Source organism: Nesoenas mayeri, assembly GCF_963082525.1.
Source record: "Nesoenas mayeri genome assembly, chromosome: 10".
Classification (NCBI taxonomy): Eukaryota; Metazoa; Chordata; class Aves; order Columbiformes; family Columbidae; genus Nesoenas; species Nesoenas mayeri.
The window spans coordinates 10030228-10054613 of record NC_137560.1 but is presented as its reverse complement, the minus strand read 5'-3'; the positions used below and the strand labels follow the sequence as shown (position 1 = coordinate 10054613).

The window sequence follows — 24386 nt, the reverse complement described above, 5'->3', positions numbered from 1 at the left end:
GCTTGCACTCAGTTTGGTTTTTGGAATGTCCAGCCACAACACAGACGTCCTGTGGCCACCTGGGGCTGAGGCTCTGCTGCCAGGCACCCAGCCAACTGCACAGAGGCCAGGAGCCATCCCCCCAGGTCCCTGTGAGCACAAAGGCCACCAAGTGACTACCCATGGTGAGCAGGAATCAAGGTTTCCTGGAGGAGTGTCCAAACAGCTCTGCATCCTCGGTTTAAAGACCCAGGAGAGAAAGGATGCGTTTAAAATAGAGATGTTACAATTACAAGAGTTTGGACTCGTTTACATAAAGGCTGAAAAGAAATGTGAGAAGTATGTTTAGTGACCTAGGTGGAACATTCCAAAAGCACAAGTGAGATTTAAGTGCCAAACTGCAATAAGCAGCCAGAGCTAATATCCAAAACTAGAATCCAAGCCTGGGACAAGAGGCAATCTGGCACCCAAAGACCAGCAATCAGGCTAAATACCAAAGGTCAAGAGCCTGAGGCAGAAACCAAGATACCAGCCAAAGGTTAGGACTGAAATAGGTCCCGGATGCAAGCCGAAGGTCACAAAATGAGCATTTTCAAACAGCCACACACCTCAGTTACTGACTAGTCAGGCAATAAATTTAGATGTTCCCTTAAATAACACTGATGTGAGTACCCGTGAGCATTCGCAGGGGTGGCCACAGTCATGAGCGTGGACTTGCTGGGAGCGCAGCCCCGCCAGCCCTGCCCAGCCCACCACTGGGGTCCCGCCGGGTCGGGCGCATCCAGAGCAAGGACGGTAACAGCTCCCTCGGGTTCCACAGCGGAGGGAAGCCCCTCACAGCCTCACGCGTTTGCAAAGTTTCCCATCAGAAAAATAATTATGGAGATTTGAAATGCTCCACTCTTCCATAAGCTCGATGAAAGTGCAAAAAAAGATAGTTGCAGCTGAAATATGAGGAAAAAATGGGCCTCAAAGAGAATGTAGAAGGCTCAAACGTCCATGAACTAACAGAAGCTCTCGCTACAGATATACATGTTAGTTGCATTTTTCCCTGCTGCTACTGTATTCCTTTGGCTACATACAAATCAGCAAGATATTATCTTTTGATAGTTTTACAATAAAAACATTTTCTATTATTAGATTATTTTTAATTAGAAACAGGTAACAAACTATCAAAAATTACTTTTTAATGTACAAATTAAAAGAATAAATTCATCTTGATGTCCCATTATAAGCCTCATTAGTATATCCACTGGAGAATGCTTGATGGCTTTGGGAGCCTTTCAAGAACACTACAATGTCATTTAAAAGTACAGTTAAGAGATATCGTAAATAATAACCTCAGTGAACAGTTGGCAAATAGCCCATATACCAGAATATGGTTTTGCAAACATTAATTATTAATTTCTGTCTAGAGATGCAAATGAAAAATCAACTTAAAGAGATTGAATATAGACAACGTCTTTATCTTCCTCTCTGATTTTTTGTCAAGGTCATAAAAAACTAATGGGAGTTGGAGTAAGTTTAGTAAGTCTCTCTCTCTGCTCTGCTGATATGATGGCAATAAACAAAATACATTTGTACAATTACCTTAATTATTATACATTTATCTTTTTCTTTTCGGAAGTGTTTGACAAAGGGCAATTGTACTGGCAGCCATGCTCACGTGGTAAAGCCAGTGTTTCTGTTACTTGCTTTCACTTGCAGTGGATTCCACTTAGTAGGTCTCTCATCATTTAAAAACCAACAAAGAGTTATGACCCTGCAAGCCCCTCAGCAGCTGGCATGTTGCCACTAAGCCATGGAGAGCACTTTGCAGAAGTGTGACCATTAAACAAGCACCATGAAGTAGGTTAGGGCTCATAAAAGAAATAGTTTAATAAATGTAAAAACCCAGATATTACCCATCAATCTTTTGGGGATTTTCTGGAGGAGCAAGAATAACAGATTATTGCTCTTTTAACTTAAGCATTCCCCACAGCTGTTTGTAAGCCAACAGCATTGCCCAGCTCTTGTGTCAAAGAAGCTCATGAATCACATGGTGACCCTGAAGTGCTAAATATCAAAAGTTCACAAAGCGTACTTGGCCAGCTCCCCATTACAGCTGGAATTTAAGATCAAGTCAAACAAACAAACAAACAAACAAACAAAAACAAACAGAAAAAAAAAATATATAATGAGGGAATCTTACCAAAAGCAAATGCCCATGATATTACCGAAGTCACACAGTCCCCTTCCCACACGAACACATAGCAAAGACACGACCTTCTTTGCCTGCGAAGACCTTCCTCCAGCCTGAGCTCCCCTGCCCCTCCTGCTGCTCCTGTGCGGACACGCTCGCTACTGAGAGCTAAAGCCAAGAGCAGGAGGAGCAGCTCGCCGTCCCCCTTGGTCAGTCCCATGCTCCCCTTCCACACACCACAGGTACCCCAACAGCGCTCCATCCGTGTCCAGCTTCCCTCCCAGACACAACCACTCACGAATTATTCAGGTGACAAGTCCATCATGAAAACTGAGCTGATCAGAGTATTTCTTAATCCAAAAAAAGGCAACACAAATGCCAGTTTTTTCTCAGGGACAAAACATTTTACAAAGGCTTTTTGTTGTTGTTTTTTGGTAACTGGTTTGGAATTTTTTCCTGTTAGGGTAAACAGTGGACTCTGGTCATTCCTGCCCTGTAGGATAGTTCATCACTTCTGGAACTCAGTTCTCTTTGTGGGCAAGTCTGTCTTGTCATGCAAGTGTCAAAGCTCCTAAAAACACACTGTGTCTGACCAGCATCAGGTACACACATGCATACGGGACAGAGGAAAGGCAAACATGGCAAGTTTGAGCTGCCCATCACTGATTTCTGTGCCAGCTGTCATCAGACACACATGGCAGGCACAGGCAGAGGCGCTGGGCAGTTGGGCAGGCACGGGGTTTAGAGCTCCAGCTGGACTGGCCAGCTCTGGAAGGCTTCACGCCAGAAGGAAAAGCAAGAAGAGATGGGGCCCTTTGGCTGGTTTTGTGTATGTGCATTATTTACACTGCAGCTCTCTCAGTCTGTTAAATTTACTTCGTTTGAAAATCATATAACTTATATAGACTGTAGAAGAGGTAATAACTTTGAAAATGTGCCACAGTCACCATATTGACAGTGAGAGTTTTGAGTTTTGAAAGACCCTGTCAGAGCCTGCCATGCAAACTGGTACTCAGGAAGTGTTTAAATAATTATTTGCGATTATTACAATCTGCTGGAGAGCTGTTCATCAGCTCTTCAACCACTTACCTGACAAAATGTATCACCCCTACACAAGCTCTTTGGATTCATCATTTCGGTATACTAATTCCACAGGGTGAAAGTAATTTTATTGTGAAATACCACAAGGGAAAAATTACTGTATGAATGCAGAGGATGGTTTCAACAAACAGTGTACTAGTTAGGTCTTTTTTTCTGAAGACAATCCAAGGTAAGCAATCTAATTTGTAGATTGGTCTCTGAAGTTATAATTGTTTTCAAAGTGAAAACTCAGTAAATCCTTACACAGAATTTTGTAAAGAATATTTTACCAGTTGACTGCCATTTTGCTTTACACACATAACTGCACACAACTCATACAAAATTACTTAAATAAGATGTTAACTGCTTGTGTTCTTACACAATTCGCTACTATCTGATCACTTGTTTTCAAACACCACAAAGTCCCAAAATTAAAGGTGGCAATTGCACTTCTGTCACAGCCCTTGAGTCTGCCTGAACCGTAGCAGTTTCTTATGCCAAGTTCTGTGCCACAGTTCGGTTGCAAATTTCCACACCATTGTGTGTTAACGCCTTCGCTTGGAACGCCATTCCTGGGCTGTTCCTCGCACATCCTAACCATAGGGCTCCCCAGAGGATCTCCCTCAGACAGCTTTCTGGCTCTGTTCTGAGAGACAACAGGAAAGGAATTCTGCATCAGTCAGAACTTCTTTGGTGAAAAGAAGCCAAATAAGAGGTTGGGATCTCATCCAGTTTGTTTACCTAGTCATGATGTAATTGAGCTTCCCTCTTCACCAGTATGGTGACTCCTTGCCACTTTTGTTAGCCTGTCTTGCTCACCCCCTGGGGGAACACCACCCCATCCCGGACCCGGTGCGTCTGCCTCAGTGTTTCAGTTCACAGCAGAAACATGTTACGTATACTCGACTGCAACTGTTAGGGGCAGAATTTATCACACAACAGACATTAAATTCACGTGGTTATGTCACTGAATACTCTTGGACACAATACACCCTGGAGCAAGCTGACCAAGCAAAGCGCAAGAGATGCATGTGCCTGCACTAAGAGTCACCCAGTGCTGTGCCTTATCTTTCCGTTTGCCCCAGCCCCAGCAGGCAGCTGAGCACCCAGAGAAGGTGTGGGGGGCAGCGAGGGGCCTGAGGAACCCACCCTACCAGAGCAGAGCCGCCCTGAACCTGCTCCTTTGGCAGGACTGCAGTGCTAGGTCAGCAGCAGCCAATGCAGCTGTGCCCTCACCTCCAGACAAGCTCTTGTGGTAGATCAGTGACCATCACTCCTTCCCTGGAGGAGTGAAATACCCTCAAAACACCTACTGTTTACATTATTCTTCAAAAAAATGTTTCAATGACATTTATAACGGTGAGTAAATACATTGTACTCATTTTATGTCTGGGAAAACTAAGATACAGAGAGCTGAAGTGGTTTAATAACTGATGAAATGAATGCAAGTTCACCAATCCCCGTTCCTCTTGACACTGCACAACCTAAGAAGCATGAAAAGCAGCCCAAATCACCCGGCTACATTGTTTTACATTGTATTTGTTCTCAGTCATGTCTGAAAAGCTCTAGATGATATTTATTTTGAGAATTGTATTGCATCTTCTTTATTAGTACTCTGCCACCTCAGGAAAACCCTATTGAAAATACACATTTGGTCATAAATAATTTATCAAACCTATTTTAAAGATGATTGCTCTGATATGCATATTTTGCAAGAGGACTAGCTAAAAATATTTAGAAGGAATTTTAACTTGCTATTTTACAGCAAGGCTGCAGAGATAAAGCAGCATATAAACACACATTATAAAATGTATGTTATAGTCTCCATATTTAAGGGTTTAGATACATAGAGGCATCAAAAGTGGCATGGGATACAAAAGGATGTGTACAAGAAAACAAAAATGTAAGCACACAATAATGCCATAAAAGCCATCACAGTATGTTTAAGGCAGATGACTGAATAATTAAAAACTGGCTGAGTTTAAAAGTGACATGATTCTACTAAAGTAGCTTGCTCAAGGTATCTACCACTGATGCACAATTATTCCTGATATATTTATCGGTTTTGTACGCAGCACAATCTTGCTAATCTAATTGTAATTTTTTTGATCTGTGCAGCCTATAGTCTGTACAATAAGACTCAGGAGAACAGGCTACTCTTCCTTGTGATTGTAATTGCATATTGCTTTTCCTAATGTTATTATACCAATAAAACAGAAACTACATGTAAAACGAAACAAGAGATAGAGAATCCCTGATGGTTCACCTTCGCTTCTGCAATATTTTGCCCAATTGCTAATTTGCCACAATAGAGATTTGCAATAGAGTTCATTTCCAGTAGTGAAATTAGTACAGTTCTAATACACTCAGCAGCAGGCCTTGTATCTACTGTTGAATAAAATATGACTAAACTGGATAAAATGTATGTTCAAAGCCCTATATATTACATTAAGTATATAAATCAATAAAAGCCAGGCTGTACACCTACGTCTAATGTACTTACAGACGCTGTGATCACTGAAAGGCTTGTATTCAAAAATAAGAAGCACTTAAATTTTTGGACAAATTTGTCAGAAAGAAAACATTACTGGATATTTTTGAAAAAAGCAGAGTTCCAGGAATAATGTTTTCTCTCTAGTTCTGATTTATGCCAATGATAAACTTTCCCTTTATTCTGTTCAGTGACAGATAATAACTAAGGGTGAACATGACATAATTTCTGAACCAAATCTCTGTGCTCTAGTTTAAAAAAAGTTAGTTACCTGTCTAATTTCACTACCTACCTTCATCAGAGAGGAGCTGTCATATTTTGATGCAAATTCCAGCAATCTACATGTTTCAAGTTGGCAGGCAATGTCTTCCTAGAAAAAACTGCCACCCTTCCACAATCCCCTGTGAAACGGCAAACCAGGTTAGAAAGACAGAGGAGATTGGATTACATGTCTGCGCCAGATCATTGTTTCTAGGAGATAATCCATAAATGATTAATCCTTCTAATGTTCTTGAGCAATGCAAGGAGGGCTGCCTGTGACCTATTTCAACCTCTGGCACTGTTGTTGTGGGAACAGCTTTACTGTATAAATCGAATTGAGTATTTTCATTCTCTTGGTTTTATTAAATTGTAAGTGTAATTGAATGTCTTTGATTTGTTCAATGTCTTTTTAGTATCTCTTAGAAAGAACATAACTGTTGGTAATACTCATGTCCAAAATGGTAGTGAACACATAAATAACTACATGGGGGTTTTTAATGTCATTTTCCTTGTGTTTTATTAAATTATGTTATTTCAGTAATTAACTGTTGCTTTTAATGCTTCCTGCTTCACATTTTCTATAACATTTTACCAGTTGTACAGGGGAAAAAAAAAAGTCATCCATTCCTTTTATAGAATCAGGACTGCAACTATTACATGACAAAATAAGACCAACGTAATTTGTAGTTAAATTCAGATTTCAGTATTGCAATATCTGAAAAACTCAGAAACTCTATAAAGTAGTTATGTATTATTTCTATTTTAAGTACAGCACAGAAATAGGAAACAATCCCATACCTAGAGCTGGGTAAGTCAGCAGACCCAGAACTCTTTTCCTATACCTTGTCACTTCAACGTGATGATCCTCCAAAATGAGGAGCTGCTTATACACCAACCTATCCTGTGGATTTTAATTGTTTAGATGACCACTGCTTTGTATCCATCCAGACTGTATTTGCAGATGTAGTCACACATAACAAAAAACAACCTGTTGCCAAAACCTGGGCCAGAAACCATCACCTTTGGTGTGAAGAACTGTGGAAACACATGGTTGAATTATTTCATAATTCTGACTTGAACAACCGACTTGACAGAAGTGAAGGGGTACCGCTCTCCCGAGAAAGGTTGGAGAGAAAAGACACAATACCAAGATGGAATCATTGTCTTAACTAAAAGGCTCTGCACAGAGGCAAGAACAAGTATGGAACGATCATCCCTGATAGATTGTATCATCTGAATCTAAAAAACAACAGGGAAGGAGACACCATAACATCCTTCAGTAACCTGTTATGCTGCTTAACAATTCCTACTGATCGGGATTGGTAGGATCCAGCCTCATTATTTTTGCTGTACATTAACCTAACTTCTTTTTGTCCTTTTGCCAGTAAGTGTGGAGAACTGATTTCTGTAAAACAACCTTTTACACATCACATGTGTAAAGTGCCAAGTTATTTTATAAGTTTTCTCCTTCTTTTCACCCAGCAACATAATATTTTATTTTGTTTTGTCTTGCAAGGCATGTGCTCTAATACCTTTGCCATTCCTCTAGCTTTTCCTCCGCAATCTCCTCACTTTGTCTGGAATGCCTTTTTAGTGTTACCACTCGAGCAGGACACTATGAATTGTCAAATTTATCGTGGAATTAACTACTAAAAATCCAAGGAAAGGATATTAGTGGTACATCTGGTGGGATTTTATCCTGATGACAATCACTAAGTGTTTTATCAAGTTTAGTTCTCTAGCCGGGGAAGAAAGATAAAAGGAAACTGATTTGATGACCAACAGATACTGCAGAGTATCCACATTTTAAAAACTCTCAGGTAAAAAGGTAAATTTTTCCTGCCCTGTAGCACTGTAATGTATAACAATTCAGAAAACTTCCCATCTAAGGGTGGAAAAAGATTTTTTCACAGCTCAAAATAAATATCTGTCACCATGAATATGCACCAAGGTATCTGTGGATGCAGCATTTGTGCAGAAAGAGCACACTGCAAGTGGGGAGACCTGTGAAAGGCTCGTGATTCACGCAGCACTCCCGAAGAGCAGAATAATTGCCAGGAAAAGTAACTTTCTTTAAGTACATAATAGAGTATAAACTGCTGTTGAGTAGCATGCAAGGCCATTTCTGTGCTAATCCTCAAAAGGTGAGAATTTTACAAATCTTGTTTACAAAGAGATGGGTCGTAATCTCCAAGTGTTGCAGTTTTCCGTTATCTTTTATCTGCCTGGAGAATCACCACAGGAAGGACTATTTGTACAATGAGGTACAGCAAGGAGACTGAATATCAGGAACTGTCAGCAAACAGCAAATGTACAATCACAGCAGAGCAAAGAATACAACTGAAACAAACACTGTAATAAATAACAAGCATATTAAATGCTCAGGTAATGCCTCCTGTGAAATAAAATGGCAATCCTTGCAAAATTCTAGCATTCCCCCATCCCTTGTTGTTTTAACCACTTTAAAATAATAGAGAAATTTGTGTCTCTCACAAAAAAGACAGGCTAAACATTTGCAACCTTGCTCAGATAATTAAAATGCTAAATAAAAGCTAATTAAATCATTGATTAAGAAAGTTATCATCAGGACAATTTGCCCTAGCTAGGACTAAGCCCAAATAAACAATCTGTAGAATTACTGCCATTATGACTGAAATTTAAGGTACAGATAATAATGCAATTATTAATCAATAGCCCGGGAATTGCCTGCTATTACAATTCAATAGAAAACATTTGTAAGCAAACCAATAAAAACTGTGTCATTTGCAAAATATTTCATGAAAGCAGAAACTTCTGGCAATTGTTTCGAGTGAAAAACAGCAAAGAGAGGATATGAGCTTGATGAGTCACTCAGATTTGCTGGACTCCACTGGACCCTAATTCAACTTCCAGTAATAACAGAAAATGCACTGACTGGGAACGCTTACTGCACTTCTCCATCATCTTAACAGCAGCAATATATATTTCCTGATGATATTCAGCTAACAAGGGAGAAACAAAGTGACTGCAAACTGTATGAAGTCTGAAAGGAGTGACTGCAGCCCAAATAAGCTTTGGGAATACATAAGTAATCTGCTGCGTGATAAACAAGAGTCAGAAAAAGAGTTTGTATAATGTAACTGCAAACAGCAGAGCAGACATCAATGGAGAGACCCAGCCACGCTGTCACAGGCAACCGAAGGTGTAAAAGAGGGCCTTTGGTATTTCACCTACCTTAATATTAATATATATCAAATAGACAATAGCATTTAGGGTAATAAATCATCATATTCCGTCCTCTAAAACCTCAGCTGAATAACTGAAATATAGAACATAATATTCTCTTCAATTGTTGAAACACAAATGGAACCTGCCCCACCCACAGAGAAAACACCAAAAGGGCATTATGTCCATCATCCCAGCGCTGCCTGGTTCAGTGCAAGAGTCAGGAGCAGAGAGTGACAGAGGAACATTCCCCAGCAGTAACTGCCGCACAGCTTCAAGGGAGTACAAAGAGATTTCCAATATGCAATAAGCACAGAACAAGCCTGAATGGATACAACCAATGTTTCAGTTTACGCTGAGGTCACAGCTTGAGTCTAAGTACACTACACACTTTGGTGTACTTCAAGGTTGAGGAAGCAGATGGCAGGCCATATGACTCATTTCTGATAGAAAATATTTTATTCCAAGGCAAAAACAGTGAAGAAGGGCAGGGAGAATAAATTCACTAAAATGCAGAACTAGAATTAGCAGACGAAGAAGGAAAACAATCCATAACCAGAAACCACTGCTTCTCTTTTTTATCGGTGCTCCTCATGCTTCACTTTTAATTCATGGTGAAGTCAAGGAGTTCTCACACTTGAGATCTCATACAGCAGCAGGCTGCCCTTTACCAAGTAGTTTTTTACTTTGAAAGATACCTTTGCTTAACAGTAATCTTGCAGGAAAGAACATTTTGGACCAGATGTTTAAGATGCCATTTAAAACCAGCTCTTAAAAGATTTTTGTCATTTTCTTTCTATTTCATTTGAGCCCTTAGAATGTTGATTGTCTCTTTATGAAACATTGTTTTCAAACTTAAACTTCCACATCCTATCTTTTCCTAATATAAAGTGTTACTGAATAATGAGACATTTTACATTAAAGTATTTTTGACATAATAATAATTGTCACTGTTTGCCCTTGATGGAAAGAGTTTTGTGTACTTTACTAACAGAATAAGAGAAAAACCAGATTTTATGGATTAGATTTGGCCCTGCTGCAGTAAAACCATTAGAAGGGGATGGAAGATTTATGGAGCTCTGAGACATTCTGTAGGATTTTTCTTTTTTTCCTTCTTTTTTTTTTTTTTTTTCCACTGGTGCTTTACTACTGTAAAACTGTATTAGAATCAGAAGTATGTCCAGAAGAACATGACCTGTGGCAATACAGAGCTTAGTATAAATTGTTTACGTTCTCAGACAGGTCAGACACTTGCCACAAACATGGTTTTGTTTAGAAATGTACAACCCTGTTTTTTCCTGTCAGGTTGCACAAAACACTACATAGTTGAATCTCACTGATCTTATCTTGGAGGTCATTCGTGCCTTGGTCCTAATAAATATTCTATTCTTTCCTATTCCTAAAATCCACTAATCATTAAAAAAACCACATGGGAACAAAGAGCAGTGCACTGCGTGTTACCTTGTCCTTGTTCCCATAAACTTACGTATATACTACATAGGACAGTTCATATTTTTACAGTACCAGAGAAAAATGAAGTATTTAATTCTAAAATTCTTTTAAAATATTGAAAATTCTATGTCCCACTGTAGACTGAGTAATATTGAGATACAAGATAGTGACAAACACATGAACAAACAGCATCACCTCCAAAGTAGTGGAAGATAATTCCTCCAGCCCGTGACCCAGCTCATCGCACTTCATTTGCCAGCCTGCAGTAAACTCAGAAGCCTTTGTATTAATGAAGTCAGTAAATAAACAATAACAATAAAAACAATGACCTCTTACAGTGTAAACAATACACAGAATACAGGGGTCTTTAGCTTAATTTGTTTCATGGAAACGAAGAAGCTATTTCTCTTTATTATACAGCCAGACGTGGAGACACAAGTTGGAAGAAGCCAAATGAAAATCTCACGCAACATGCTCAAGAGGAGTCAGTACAGGGAGCGAAGATGGGGAGGTGGCTGACAGGATGGATCCCTTCGACAAAGGACTGGAAGTCCTGCCCTCACAGCGCTACGGGAGCTGAACCGGAGCGACACCATGTCTGACAGAGCCCTCCTGGATGGAGCCGCAGCCGGGGAGGCGGAGGCGGCAGGGCAGGAGCACGGCTCTGCCGGGCGGGGCACGGACACGGGCGGTGGCTTTGGGCACTCGGCAGCGGGGCAGCGCGGAGGTCACCGCTCCGCTGTGCCAGCTCCGGCACGGGAGCCTGGCCGAGCCCTGCGGCTGCTGGAGGCACAGCCCTGCAGAGCCCACCGCCCGCTCCGCCCGTGCCCGGCGGCACCAGGGGGGACAGCCCAGCCCGGGGACACAACCCAGCCCGGGGGACACAACCCAGCCTTAGGGACGCAACCCAGCCCGGCTGCCACATGTCGAGCTGAGCCCCTTGGAGCCAGTTTTCCGCTGACCTGTGGCTCACACCCCGGTGCCACAAACCACTAACCCCTCTGCAGCGGCGGTGTGTGATGCCCCACCCCACGCGTGTCGGCAGGGGCGGGTGGCTGCCTTGGGCACGGCCGGTACCCAAACTCCACGGCGCAGCAAGGCCCCGGCAGCCTCTGCCACAGGGCGGCCTCGGGAGCCGCGAGGTGGGGGAGAGGGGAGCCCCCCAGCCCCGGGAGGGGGCTCCGGGTCCCGAGGGAGGGGGGGACGCTCTCGCTGACCCGGACTGGCGGGGCCGGCAGCTGCCGTGACGCGGAACCGCCGGGCGGAACGGCAGGCACAGGGCTCTGCGTTCCGGCCGGCGGCGGGGACGGGCGCGCCGGTGACACCGCGCGGTTGGTTCTTGCCCTCCCCCGCGAGTGGCTGCCGGGAGCCAAGATGGAGGCGGTGAGCAGAGCGGGGCAGGAGATCAGCCTGGCGGCCCTCAAGCAGCACGACCCGTACATCACCAGCATCGCCGACGTGACCGGCCAGGTAGCGCTCTACAGCTTCAGCCCGAAGGCCAACGAGTGGGTAAGTCCGGCGGAGCGGGCCTAGCTCTCCGCACGGCCGGGCCGGGGGGCGGCGGCGGCGCGGCCCCGAGCGGGGCGTTCGCGGGCGCCGGCTGTGGCGGGGCCGGGGCTGCGGTCGCCCGTGCCCTCGGCCCAGCAGCTGCCTGGCCCGGCGCCTCCGCAGGGGCTGCTCTCGGCCAAGGAGCAGTTTGGGGGTCGGGTCCCTTCCCCCGCGGGGGTGTCGGCCCCAAGGGCGCTGGTCCCGGCGGAGCGGCGAGCGGGGCCGAGCCTGGGCCTGGCCCGGGACCCGAGGCCACCGGCACCTGCGCGGGAAACCCGCGACCGGGCGGCTGGGGGGACCGAGGTTTCCTGTGCTCTTGGTGGCCGTTGCTGGGTTAGCTTTTTTTTTTGGTACGTTGTAATTTGTTGTTGTTGCTCATGCGTGTTGAAAAGAACCCTAATTCAGGAAGAGCAGTATTTGAGAAATGTTAGTGTTTGTTGTTGCATTGAACCAGTTTTTGCTTGACCACCGGTTTAGTCACAAAACTATGAAAACAGAAATATGTGGAACTTCGTGCTGTCTTATGTGGCGCTGGAACTGCACTCGGCTTTCTGTGCTCGTGGGTCAGAAGTGTGTGGTAAAGGGTCCTTTGTAAACAGAACTATGAAGCAGAGCCGCGCTCCATAGTTATATAGTTTTGTCATTGCCATCATTTAAATAACAACTGTGGAAGGTAATCTGTCTGATATTTCTGGACAAATGGATTGTCTGTATTTAAAATACGGAGCTGTGAGAAAGGTGTGCGGCTCTGACAGGTCAGACTCAGCATAGGAGGTTGTAGAATATTGTAAATCACATAATCAGATTGATAGCACAAACAAAATTTTCTGGAAATAGGTTTAAATGCCTGATCTTACTAAGAAGAAACAGGTAGTTTCTGAAAATAATAGATCATTTTTAGTCTTATGGTGTCAAACCTTAGGGAAATATAAGGATATTGCAAATATCTCTAATTAAAATGCTATACAAAAGCTACATAGCTCTGTGAACAAGCACACCATTAAATGCAATTGCTGTCTTTTGTAGGAGAAAACCGACATAGAAGGGACCTTATTTGTGTACAAAAGGTAAGGTGTTATTTCTGTTTTTTTTTTTTTTCCTTCCTTAAGAAAATTAACCTCAGGTGGCTTCATGTGTAGCTTTCATACTAGATTTACTGCATCCAGTAAACTACTCATTTGTCCAGCTATTTACATCTGTACACTCATTTGAGAAGAAGAAACTCTGCACATAGGTGAATACCTCTATCAAAAGCACCTAAATGTACTGCTGGAAAAATCATAGAAGTTGATGAATGTTGCATATGTACCACACAAACCTAGTTTATCGAACTTATTTTGTAATTCAATAGCATTTGTTAATGTATTGAGTTTGGTAATCGCTGAATCTTCCTCGTTTTCCTAAAATCCATAAAGTTAATTGTGAAAACAATACAGAGACAAATAATCTGTCCTAATTTAATTTCTGCCATTTCCCAACAGTTTTGCAAATGGACAAAGTTTCCTAAAAGCTTTCCGGGAAAGAAATTTCCAATTATATGGGATGGAAGAAAGGAGTGGGAGAGGAGAATCAGCACATAAAGCCAATCATGGATTTAAGTTTTAGATTGCAGGCAAATCAAAAATCTAACAATGAAAAAACACTCTTTTAAATGTAAGAAATAAAAATAATGCAGACTTAACCCATCTTGATATAGATTGTTATAGACTAGGTCATTGCAATATTTTATCCTGGCTCTGTGAAGGGGTACTAGTGTTTGGCTCTTCTCTAATTTGGTTTAGCTTCAGTCTTGGAAATAGTGTAAGAAAGCCAATCAAACTGAAAAACAAAAAACTAAGCAAAAAGTTTCATTGCAACTAGCCGATTATTTCAAATAAGTTCTGTTAGGTGCATTAAAAGACTAACTTGTGATGGTAAGGATTGTTTGCCCCCTTATTAGAAGCTCTTGACAGATTTTGTTGTTGATCATTCAGTAAAGGTGGTGTCATCGTGACAGAAATCCTGACACTTACTAGCTAATTATATCTGATTTTTATCCTGTGTTTGCTATGCTCCTGTGTTGATTATATGATTGCTCACAGGCACAGATGAGCATGCCGACATGACATTCATGCAGCAAGAGAAAACAGATCTAAAACTATCTTGAACTTCCAGTGCTTGCTAGCTTGATGTTTTCTTTTTCCACCTGGTGTATAGCAAAAATCTAGATAATGAAAAATGGTTTCACCAAGCAATGCAATTCTGAGTAAATTAATATCTACTTAGAGGACACCAGTTTAAGTCTTTATTTTGAGAGTCTCCCTTTAGGAAGAAATTACTGCTTCTAGTTCCTTTTTAAGTGTATTTCACATTATTTAAGATAACAGGGTTTTTTTAAATTGTTGTACCTGTTCACAGTAAGTGGTTTGTTTTTTCTCCTCTCATAAAAGATTCTGAAATGCCTCAACGCTATCTTATATGAAGTATGGAATACACTTTCATTGTAATCCTGGACCTGCCCTGGTATTTTTGAATCGATGTCGGGGGTTTTTGAGGCATATCTTTGATTCAGCAGTTTAGCAGTGTATAACTCTAATGTTAATCCTAATCCTACTTGGAGGCAAGTGTAGTTCTAAACTAAAATTAGTTGGCATGCCAAGATATGGCATAGAAGAACAACTATTAGAACTTGGTGACTGCTAAAACTTCAGCTAATAAAGCAATGGAGATTTGAGGGTTAATTCATAACTCTGTTTCAGAAAGTTGTGTATGTTGATCAAGGTATTAATCCTTGTCTTTGTGTTAATTGAAACAATAGGTCAGCTTCTCCTTATCATGGTTTTACGATAGTGAATCGACTGAACATGCACAACCTGGTTGAACCAGTAAATAAAGATTTGGAGTTTCAGCTCCATGAACCTTTTCTTCTCTACAGAAATGCTAGCTGTGAGTATAACTTTCTTTAATCTGTATAAACTTCATGTTTTCTTTTATAACCTCGACCACTTCTGATTACTGTGATGTCTGTTTCAAGTATAATGTAATGGGCCAGATTCCAATGAAATATCTGATGTTTTCTGTCTACTGTGCCAGAATTACATAGCTGTGGTATTATATTATGATGACCACCTGCTTTTGGTAGAAAGAGGGTATACTAACAAAGTTAAATATTGCTGTATTCTTTTTAATTAATGATTTGATAGGTTTAATCTAAACATACACAGTGTTATAGCATTAATTAAAAACAATGAAAAAATAGTGAAAATTAATAGATTTTGAAAGTATTTAACACCAAGAACAGTTCTAAGGGCTTCCTCTTTTGCAAGTGAAAAATTAAATGTTAATCAGTAGCTGCTTGAAGAAGTTGAGAAAATTGCTCAGCTCCATGTTGAAGGTTTCTTTTTCCACAATAGGTTTCAAGCTCAGGAGACAGGTGTCGGTACTACATTTCCTGGAATTGAGACTGCAGCGAGTCTGGGTGTTGGGATAGTTGTTACACAGATGAGTGATAAAATAGCAGTCAGTATCTTCTTGCTGCTTTTTGAAATCTAGTAGTATTTTGGACCATCAGTCGAGCTTCAGAGTCCCAGTGTACTGTATTCCAATTAGATAACATGCTAAAACTCCTGTTACTCCAAAGAGCTCAAATAGAAATTATCCTCCCTCCTCCTCTCTTTAAGGACTATATATGTATATATGAAATTCACATTAGGTTAAGTAGATAAATAAAAGACACCCCATGGAGCAGATGGTACTCCTGATACAAAAGTGTCACTTTATGTCCTCTTTAGTAGGCAAAGTTCTTGAAACTCGTTGTTTGCTGTCAAGTGACAGGTTCCCCTGAATTCCTTGGGGAACCTGTGTGCTGTGTGGTACAGTACTTTGTCAATACCATGTCTGCTTCCTATCAGAATGTCCCTTTGAGTCACAGATAGGAACACTGCAGGCTAGACCTCAGTGTTCCTAAAAGAACAATCAAATGTTAATCCCTTATTTTTTCACCCTTGGAAAGCCTCTAGGATCTGTGGGGAGTAGGATAGATTCCATAATGGTGACAAAGAACAGCTTAAGGTAGGTGGTCTCCTCTGTTTAATAGTCGTAGCAATCATCCTTCTGTAAGTGTCATCAAGAGGAAAAAGTCAGAACTCGTCAGTAAGTTGAGAAATCTAGGAGATTAGGAAGTAAATGACTGGCAGGAATTGAGAGAGGGGAAAAATACTGCATTGAGTTGGGTGTTTAAACAGGTTGCTTGGTTTGGAATGAGCAGGAGCTGTAGATGGTGGTGTTGGGGGTAGGATGGCTGATGGGGTGACGGTAGAGCAAAGAATTGCAACTGTGAGATTGGTGACATGAGGTAAGCAGGAAGTTGATTCATTTGTTTGTTGGAACTACCGATGGTATCAGGAAGCAGAACCTGCTGTGGAATTATCAGTGGTGTTTTCTAGTGGGAGTGACTAGAGGATCACTTAAAGGAAACAATCAGAGAAGGCAGACTGTGTATGACTTCGTTAGAAACCCCTAAAGCTAATTAAATGCCTTTCTCTCATTGATAAAAGCTCTCCTTTTCCTATGGGCACTATTGTGTAAGATCTGTGCCCATGGGAGTTAGGATAGAGATGACATAGAAGAGTATGAGGAAGGAAGGAATTCATACCAGGGTGAGCTTACAAGACTTTTGTTGAAAAATGTCATTTATTTTGTTACTGTTGTGTCTCCTGGAAGAGGGTGGTAGCATGTCCAGGAACAGTCTACACTGATTGCAAATTGAAAATGTTCAATGTAGTTAGTCTGTCATTAGTGCCACAAACAAGCAGCAGATCAGTTTTTGTGTGCTCTGCTAGCATTCACTTTGTTCAAATGCAAGCTTAAAAGCATTATAAAACAGCATCTAAGCTTTTTATTCCTTACAATTTCAGTGCTGCTAACTACCTTACTTTTTGCATTTGGTTATTGTGTTTAGGATTTTCTTCCTTATAGGCATTTTCCCAAATTTCCTGATGCCTCTCCCCTGAATTAGTTAGGAAAGAACAAGTTTGAAATAATGAGTGTTAAATCTGTTTTCCTCTATTTGCATAGTATTTGTGAAACTTAAGAAAAAAATTGATCAGACAATCTGCCAGGATTGATTTGGATTTGCAGACAAATTTCAACATATATGTGTTTTATTTGTATGGGTAGATTAGGGGATTCTTGTCCAAGTTATTTTCGTGCAGAAGGGTGTCCACTTCTGCTTAGCTGCCTGCTGGCATGAAAAACCTTTGTGTTTTGGGGACTAATTTAAATAGGAGTTTTAAGCCAATGTTTAATGTAATTTGTGTCTCTAAGAGCTAATGTGGTGCATGTCTGATGCCTTAATATGAAGTTCTTCTGAGATGCTTTAATGATGGAAAGAGGATGGACTGCTCAGTTGCGCAAGGAAAGACCACCTCTTCTGCAGAGTGTTGGCAACAGCCCTGTTTCTTAAAGAGTTGGTTTTTTTATACTGTGCTTGAGAGAATCTACTGTGACCATTAGAAACTCTTATGAATACATTACCCTGCTAAGACTGCAGAGTGACTGAACTGATGATTCTCCTTCCTTAGCTTACAGATGGGGAATGGTTCAGACTACCTGATTGTCTCTGCCAAATAACAGTATCAATAAATATGATTTTAGGTTTTCAATCATATGTTGCACCTGTATAATTAAGTTGTGACAGGATCAATGACAAATTGTGGTTTATGCTTCCCCAGGGGATAGTAGCAGAAGATTATCAGAGCAAAATTGTGCTACCACATATTTGAGGAAGGTTCCGTATCAACAGTCTTTATAACTGGCTATGATACTACTGTTTTGTAAACTCCACGTTTTCACTTTATTCTGGGATTCTGTCTTGACTTAAGGGGAATTCCCTTTTACGCATTTCTGGCTTAGATGGTGTGAGAGCTGTTCTGAGTATATCAAGTGCTGTAGTGCAGTCTATGCAGAGCCACTAACAAGTTATATGAGAACATTTGTAAGCAGTATCTAAACGTTATTTTTGGTTGGCCAGGATCTCTTAAGAATTATTTGCCTGTCATGCTAGATCACAATATTTTTGGTGGGTTTTACCGTTCTTTTATATTTTGATTTGTTCAAATACTTATTTTTAATTTACAAGGGAATTTTTAGTTTGGTGTATATTAGCACTTCCTACTTTAAAGCTGTAGACATGAGATCCTTTATGCAGTTGGACAAAGGCTTTTTCATATTCTTAGAACAATTGCCATTTTATTGTCATGGGAAAGGAGGCCTGACTTACCTTGCATACTTGTTGGGGGAGTTTTCCCCCATTTTCACAGGGTGGGATATGAAGGAGTCTTTCATTGGTATTCTGGGAGGAGATTAGACCAAGTGATACAGTACCTTATATCTACCTTCTGTGGTGTTCAGCAAGTGAAATAGAAGACATTTGGGTCAATTCATTATTTGCTATTTTGGTTAGATGTAAGACATGTCGAGGGTTTGTTTGTTTGTTTTCCCCGAAAAATAATACCTTTTTAATATTTTAGCTCTTAATGGGGAAGTCTTTTCAACTCCAGACTGTCTAGGTACATAATATGGTTCAAGCCCCAAAATAATACTTAAACCTCCAATTTTGAGAAAGGTTGCCTACTTCAGAAGTTTTATATAATGCTGTCTGAAAACTTAAACCATTTTTTTCATGAGGCATCAGATCCTAAAGCAAATGTGACAGGGGATGTGAACAAGCAGCTGAGAGACATTACAACAGTTACAGTGGTAAAGAGAAAAAACAGGTATTCTGCTTTTCATTGTTAGAGAGAATTTAAAAAAGCAAATGTCTCCAAATGTGAGCAAATCAAGAAATTAAGTCCAACAACTTCTATTCATTTTGGTAACATAACATATCTTCAATTTAGAATTCCTCTTAAAAGGAATTTTTTTAGATTATACTTAATACTTAATCTATTTATTATTGCATAATCTGGAATATGCATTGCCTATTTCTTTAGTGAACCTAAGCTTGTTTCCTTTTGTCTGTACTTTGGAAAGTATGTTAAACTTTGTTTAAAAACATGCAAACAGTTACTGCCAGTAACAATAACAATAGTCCAATCTGAGAGATTTCAGTACTTTCAATCTGTAATGTGAGAATTTGGAGCTGATAGTTGATAGTTTGCTTAATAATAGAAGAAAATTAATCAAAGTTTTAAACAATGGACAACTTACCTCTTAAAGTCTGCAAGAAGTATTCTTCTAAGCCTTTCTCGTTTATAACTTTCCCTCTGTATCGGTGGTGTTGGTCTTGATTAAAAGGCTTTTTAATCCAAGCTAGTTCACTCGGGAGGTCAGGCAGGTTGATTTCCATGGCACTGAAAAGGCAGATGCTAAGCATAAAACTTGGGTATTAAAATAAATTGTCCTTGTTTGGTGTGGGGTTTTTGTTTTGGTTTTGTTTTTTTCTTGCTTGCTTCTTATTCCTCTCCAAGGGTAGGAGTTAGTAAAACAAAAGTAGTGGGTTTTGGAGAGGTTTATATATTTACGGGAAAACTCAGTTACAAAGTGCTGTCTTCTCGGCTCTTTGTATTGTCGTTAATTAAACAAACTTGTATTCAGAATAGCAAAAGCAAAATGAGTTGCGTTATTTCAAATGTCTTTTAAAATTCTTTGAAAAATCTCCTGAGTGTTGTCAAAACAAGGCATCTTTGCTGGTAGGGAAAGGCTGTCATTATCACCTTTGTTCCCAGCTGGCAGTGCATTAAGTACAAGGTATCTCTGAAGGCGAATGGCTTTCCAGCAAGTGCATTAACCCAGTGGTTTAGTCTGAGATAAGAAAGGAGCCTGTTCTGGATACCTTTATAGCAGAAGCAGCATGAAAGCCAGGGGGAGGGGAGGAGAGGAATCATTGAAAGCTGTTAATTTCTAAAAATACTTTGTTTGACCTGAAAGATGGCATTCTAACTGGAAGGGCTTTTCCCCTCTGGTTCAGTGTTACAAAGTAGTAATCCCTCTCATTCCACATTATAGTTTGTGGGGTGTTCCTGATCTTGGATGCTCTTTGCCATGTACTAAATTACTCCAGTGCAACTGCTTGTGGGATTGTGCTGTGAACTGTATTTGTGAAATGGCTTTAGATATTCAAAGCAATAAGAAAAGGAGGGATTTTTTTATTAGTTTTAATGATCTATAATCTGTGGCAGGCTAATATTTAAATTTAGGAAAATACGAATAGTGAGTCTCGATGAAGAAGAAATCAGAGCAGAGTGACTGAGAAGAGGTGGAATTTCAGCTAACCTTGCTACTGGAAGAAATAGGAGCTCTGAGAGAGGTTGCTTCATGTGCTTATTGCTTTATGCCCTAAACTCCATTTGCATATACCATATGCAAATGATGCATGTATATGTTTTTCTTTATGGGAGTGAGATCGGGTTGATTTCTGTTATTACCTTATAGGATGGGTTTCAAAGTACGAGTCTTTTCTTTCCATAGAGTTTGAATGGTTACTGTGCCCAGTTGATCTACATCATTGTATAGGAACATCTAAATTGGAAGTGTAAAATAAAACCTTCTTCTGTCAGCTATTCCAGCTAGTTAAGGTAACTTTTAAACAGATCATCTTTTCATATGAGATGAAGCTATATCTGCACAAATGGCTAAATTGCAAAAGGCAAGAGAGTAGTGGTGCCTGTAATCTCTGCAGCTGGCACTGCGGAACGGTCCTGTGGACACTTCTGGCATCATGTTCTCAGGCTACACTTTCAGGAACATTTTAACAGTTTGGGGGTACTGTGCTGCCACCAGCTTCAGGTCCCTGCCCTCTCTTGTGTGAGTTGGCAGGTTTGTGAAGCTGATGCGCAAACAACATTAAGGAACTGGTCTGAACTAAAGCATATCCAGATGCCATAAGGGACAGGAGTGAATTAGGGGTGAATGAGTTAATGGCAGAGTGGTGGGAATGAATTTAAGTGTGGTGACACTGCTGCCTTCTGCTTACTTAAAGTGGAAACTGAAGTGGAACTACAGCTTTGGGATGCAACTTCATTTTATGTTGCCAAAGAGTGAGGCCTCTGTCTCACTGTGGTGCTTTGCTATCCTCACTCTTAAGTCAGATCTACTAATTAGGCAGTATTGGAACTGTAACTGCCTGCCCTGTGAAGCAATCTGAGCACAATGGAGAAGACCAAGACCTTCCTTTTGATGTCTTTTGGTGTCATTTGGCTACTAGATGTGAGCGGGAAGACTTCCAAGATGCTCTTGTTTTCTCAAAACAAAAAATTATGTATGTCAGATAAGAAGGTAGATGAAGATAACTGATGACTCCTTCTAATTTTATGAAATCTGATTTTTCTGTGATATGGGTTACTCCTGACTTTGTGTGTGCCAAAATGCAGTGTGAATGCAGCTGAAACTTATTGCTCATGATGATTACAAACTACTTCTACTTGATTGCTAAAGATACAGCCCAGCATTCAGCGGAGAACAGCTGGATGGAAAGGATGTTCATAGCTACAGTTGCCTGCATGTACAAAATATAGGACACACACACTTCTGGGGCAAGGGAGCTGAACTGATAGTACAAACGAGTCCTCTTTTGAAAAGAGGGCAGTAAACATTCCAGCCACTTGGACCGTATGTGATATTAATGCCCCAAGTTTACTTGTTCATAATCTGCTTTACATCTTTGTAATATTGTTAATGTTTTGAAGTGATTCCTTGTGATGACTTACCAGTAGTACAAAGTGGGGAAAAAACCCTGGTAGTCTGTACACCAAAGATTTGGATCTACTTCTGGTCTTGTGTAGGCCTGTTTCTGGTAGGGTTGAGTGTGACTTTTATCATTTGTCCCAGTAAGATATCATTACAGGTTCCTTATCTTCATTTCTTCAGCCAGTATGCTTTTGAAGAGGCTTTATTCCCTTGGCAGTTTGTCTGATAATGGAGTCAGGAAAGGAGCTTTTCTTTGGTGTTAAAATATACTACATGGCTAAAGAAGTAGCCAGGAAGTAGTGGGGTGGAGGATTTCACTTTGAAATAAAAATCTACGTTGGACTGGAAAAGGCTGTGCATTTTTTAAAAAACATTCTTTCACTGTAAGTCATTTTTATAATCAGTTAGTGATTTCAACTTTATAAAAACATTGGAATGAACTGCAGTATAAAGATGAGGTTTTAAAAGCTAAAAGTGGTGGGTTTTTTTTTTTTCAGAAATGAAAATATTTTAATTGTAACATGCATAAGGTTTAAAATAAGATTTAAAATAACCTGCTTTGTGGGTTGGGTTAAATATAAGAAGAGTTTAGCAGATTTGTTGTGTTGACAGAACTGTGGAGACAGGAGTTGGGCGGTTAAAAACGGCCTCTTTGAAGCGGGGTTGCTGGTGAAGAAATAGCCCATGGCCCCCCTGACAAAGTTGCTGCCTCTGATGGAATATCTTTCAGCTCAGTGATCGGACTCCAACTCTGCCAACTTTCAGTGGAATTTTACTTGTTCCAAAAGCCAGAATGGGGCGTAGTGTCTTGCTGAGCTGGAAACCTTTGGCCCTCATTGCTTGTCCTTGATACCTTCAGGAATTCTATGATTTTATGAGAGAGTGGGGTTCAATATGAACTTCGTTTTAAGTGGCTCCATGGATGTGACAGTATGATTGGAGCTTTGGTACCTTTTTTTTCCTATACAATTACTTCTCTTACAAAAAGAATTTGGAGGGACACCCTGCCAGAGGACTGTCATACTGTAACTCAAATTTTAATATTTTTGTTGAGCTTCAAAAATTGACAAATTTAAAAATAAGTGTTTGGAAAAAAAAAAAAGCATATTCTTTAGCCGCATTTAAATGGTAAAGTCAGTAATTCAAAACAGAAGGTTTCAACTGTAGTGAGAAGGCATCTGGTAGTCAAAACTTCATTTTCCTGCCACTTTTATTTACAAACAGTATCAACATTTTGTAGCTCTTGTATTTAATCTGACTGAAGTTGTATTTGTGTTTGCATGTGCTATTTCTGATCACTTTATAAATAGTCTGTCACACACAGCATATTTGAGTGGAAATTGACAGCAATTCATATGTTGCAGATTTAATGGGATGCTGTTTTTTGCCTTCTTCCTATTGATTTGATTTCTATTTTTTTTTTAAAAAAAGCCTTTGTCTTACGCTTGCCTTTTTTTTTTTTCTATTTTCAAGTGTCAATTTACAGTATCTGGTTTTACGACAAGAATGACTGTCATCGAATAGCAAAACTCATGGCTAAGTAAGTACTGTGGTCTTATTATTCTGTAATTCTTTTATACATTACAGAAAAAAGAAATGAACCTATTAAATGTATTTTTGTGTGTTTGGTTTTTTTGTTCCTCACACTCCCTAAATAGAAAAATACGACTTTCTTGCTGGTACCAGATTTTCTTAGTAATAAAAATGTTAGTTTTATTTTTTAAGAAACTACAGCATTAAAATTTTCAGTTAAGCGGTAAAAAAAATCAGCTGGAGTGTTACTTGGCATTCTCCAAAGAAAGCAAGTGTGAACGCTGTTTATTTCATATTTTATTTTGTATAGGGATGCTGGCAAAAGATCCTCTGATGCAGGAAGTGTAATTAAATAAATGATGGCCATTGGTTTTGTGGATTTTTGGGTGATGGACTGGGTTTTATTTGGGCTTGTGGGGTTTTTTTAAGGCTTAGTTATTATTCCAGAGTGAAGAGATTGGAGACCAGTGGGAGAAGTAGGTGGAATCTTGTAGAATTATCATGATGTTAAGAGAGTAAACAGAACTATGAGGTATTGGGAGCCGCTTGTTGCTAATTTCTGGATATTTTTTTTTTTTTATCTGTTTTTTTTTTTTTTTCCTCTTTGGAGACAAATTTAGTTTATAAAGCTGCCATGTCACTTGCTCTTATTTTGTACTTGCAAGAGCTCCTAGAGATGTCACGCAGCGGGAGGATTTCTGAGGTCATCTCAATGTAAAGGAGCCTTAAAAGGCTGTGTGTGCAATAGCACGGGTTTGTTAGCGTGTTGAAGCTGCAGCGATGCAGTCAGCCTGTGCTGGAGGCGGCTGCAGTGCCACAGCTGAGGAGGCTTTGGGTCAGGGTACAGATGTCTGAGGGAGCAACAGAGGTCAGAGAAGGCTGGAACTAGTTGAGTTGGCAATGTGGTGTAAAGTCATTAAAACATGTTGTGAGTATTCTTGCACCTTTTCTTCAGGTGAGGTGTCTCGCAGATTAAGCCAAGACTTTTTA

The 24386-nt window shown here is 40.3% G+C and overlaps 1 protein-coding gene across 1 annotated transcript in view; it reads left to right on the top strand.

The window, feature by feature from the left end:
* Positions 1-11977: 11977 nt before the first annotated feature.
* Positions 11978-24386, top strand: part of DCP1A (decapping mRNA 1A) — a 34635-nt gene continuing 22226 nt past the window's right edge. The window contains exons 1-4 of the mRNA XM_080350353.1: positions 11978-12158; positions 13224-13264; positions 14995-15122; positions 23337-23403. Coding sequence (XP_080206479.1) covers positions 12024-12158; positions 13224-13264; positions 14995-15122; positions 23337-23403 — 371 coding nt within the window. The 5' untranslated portion in view covers positions 11978-12023. The remainder of the gene's footprint in view (positions 12159-13223; positions 13265-14994; positions 15123-23336; positions 23404-24386) is intronic.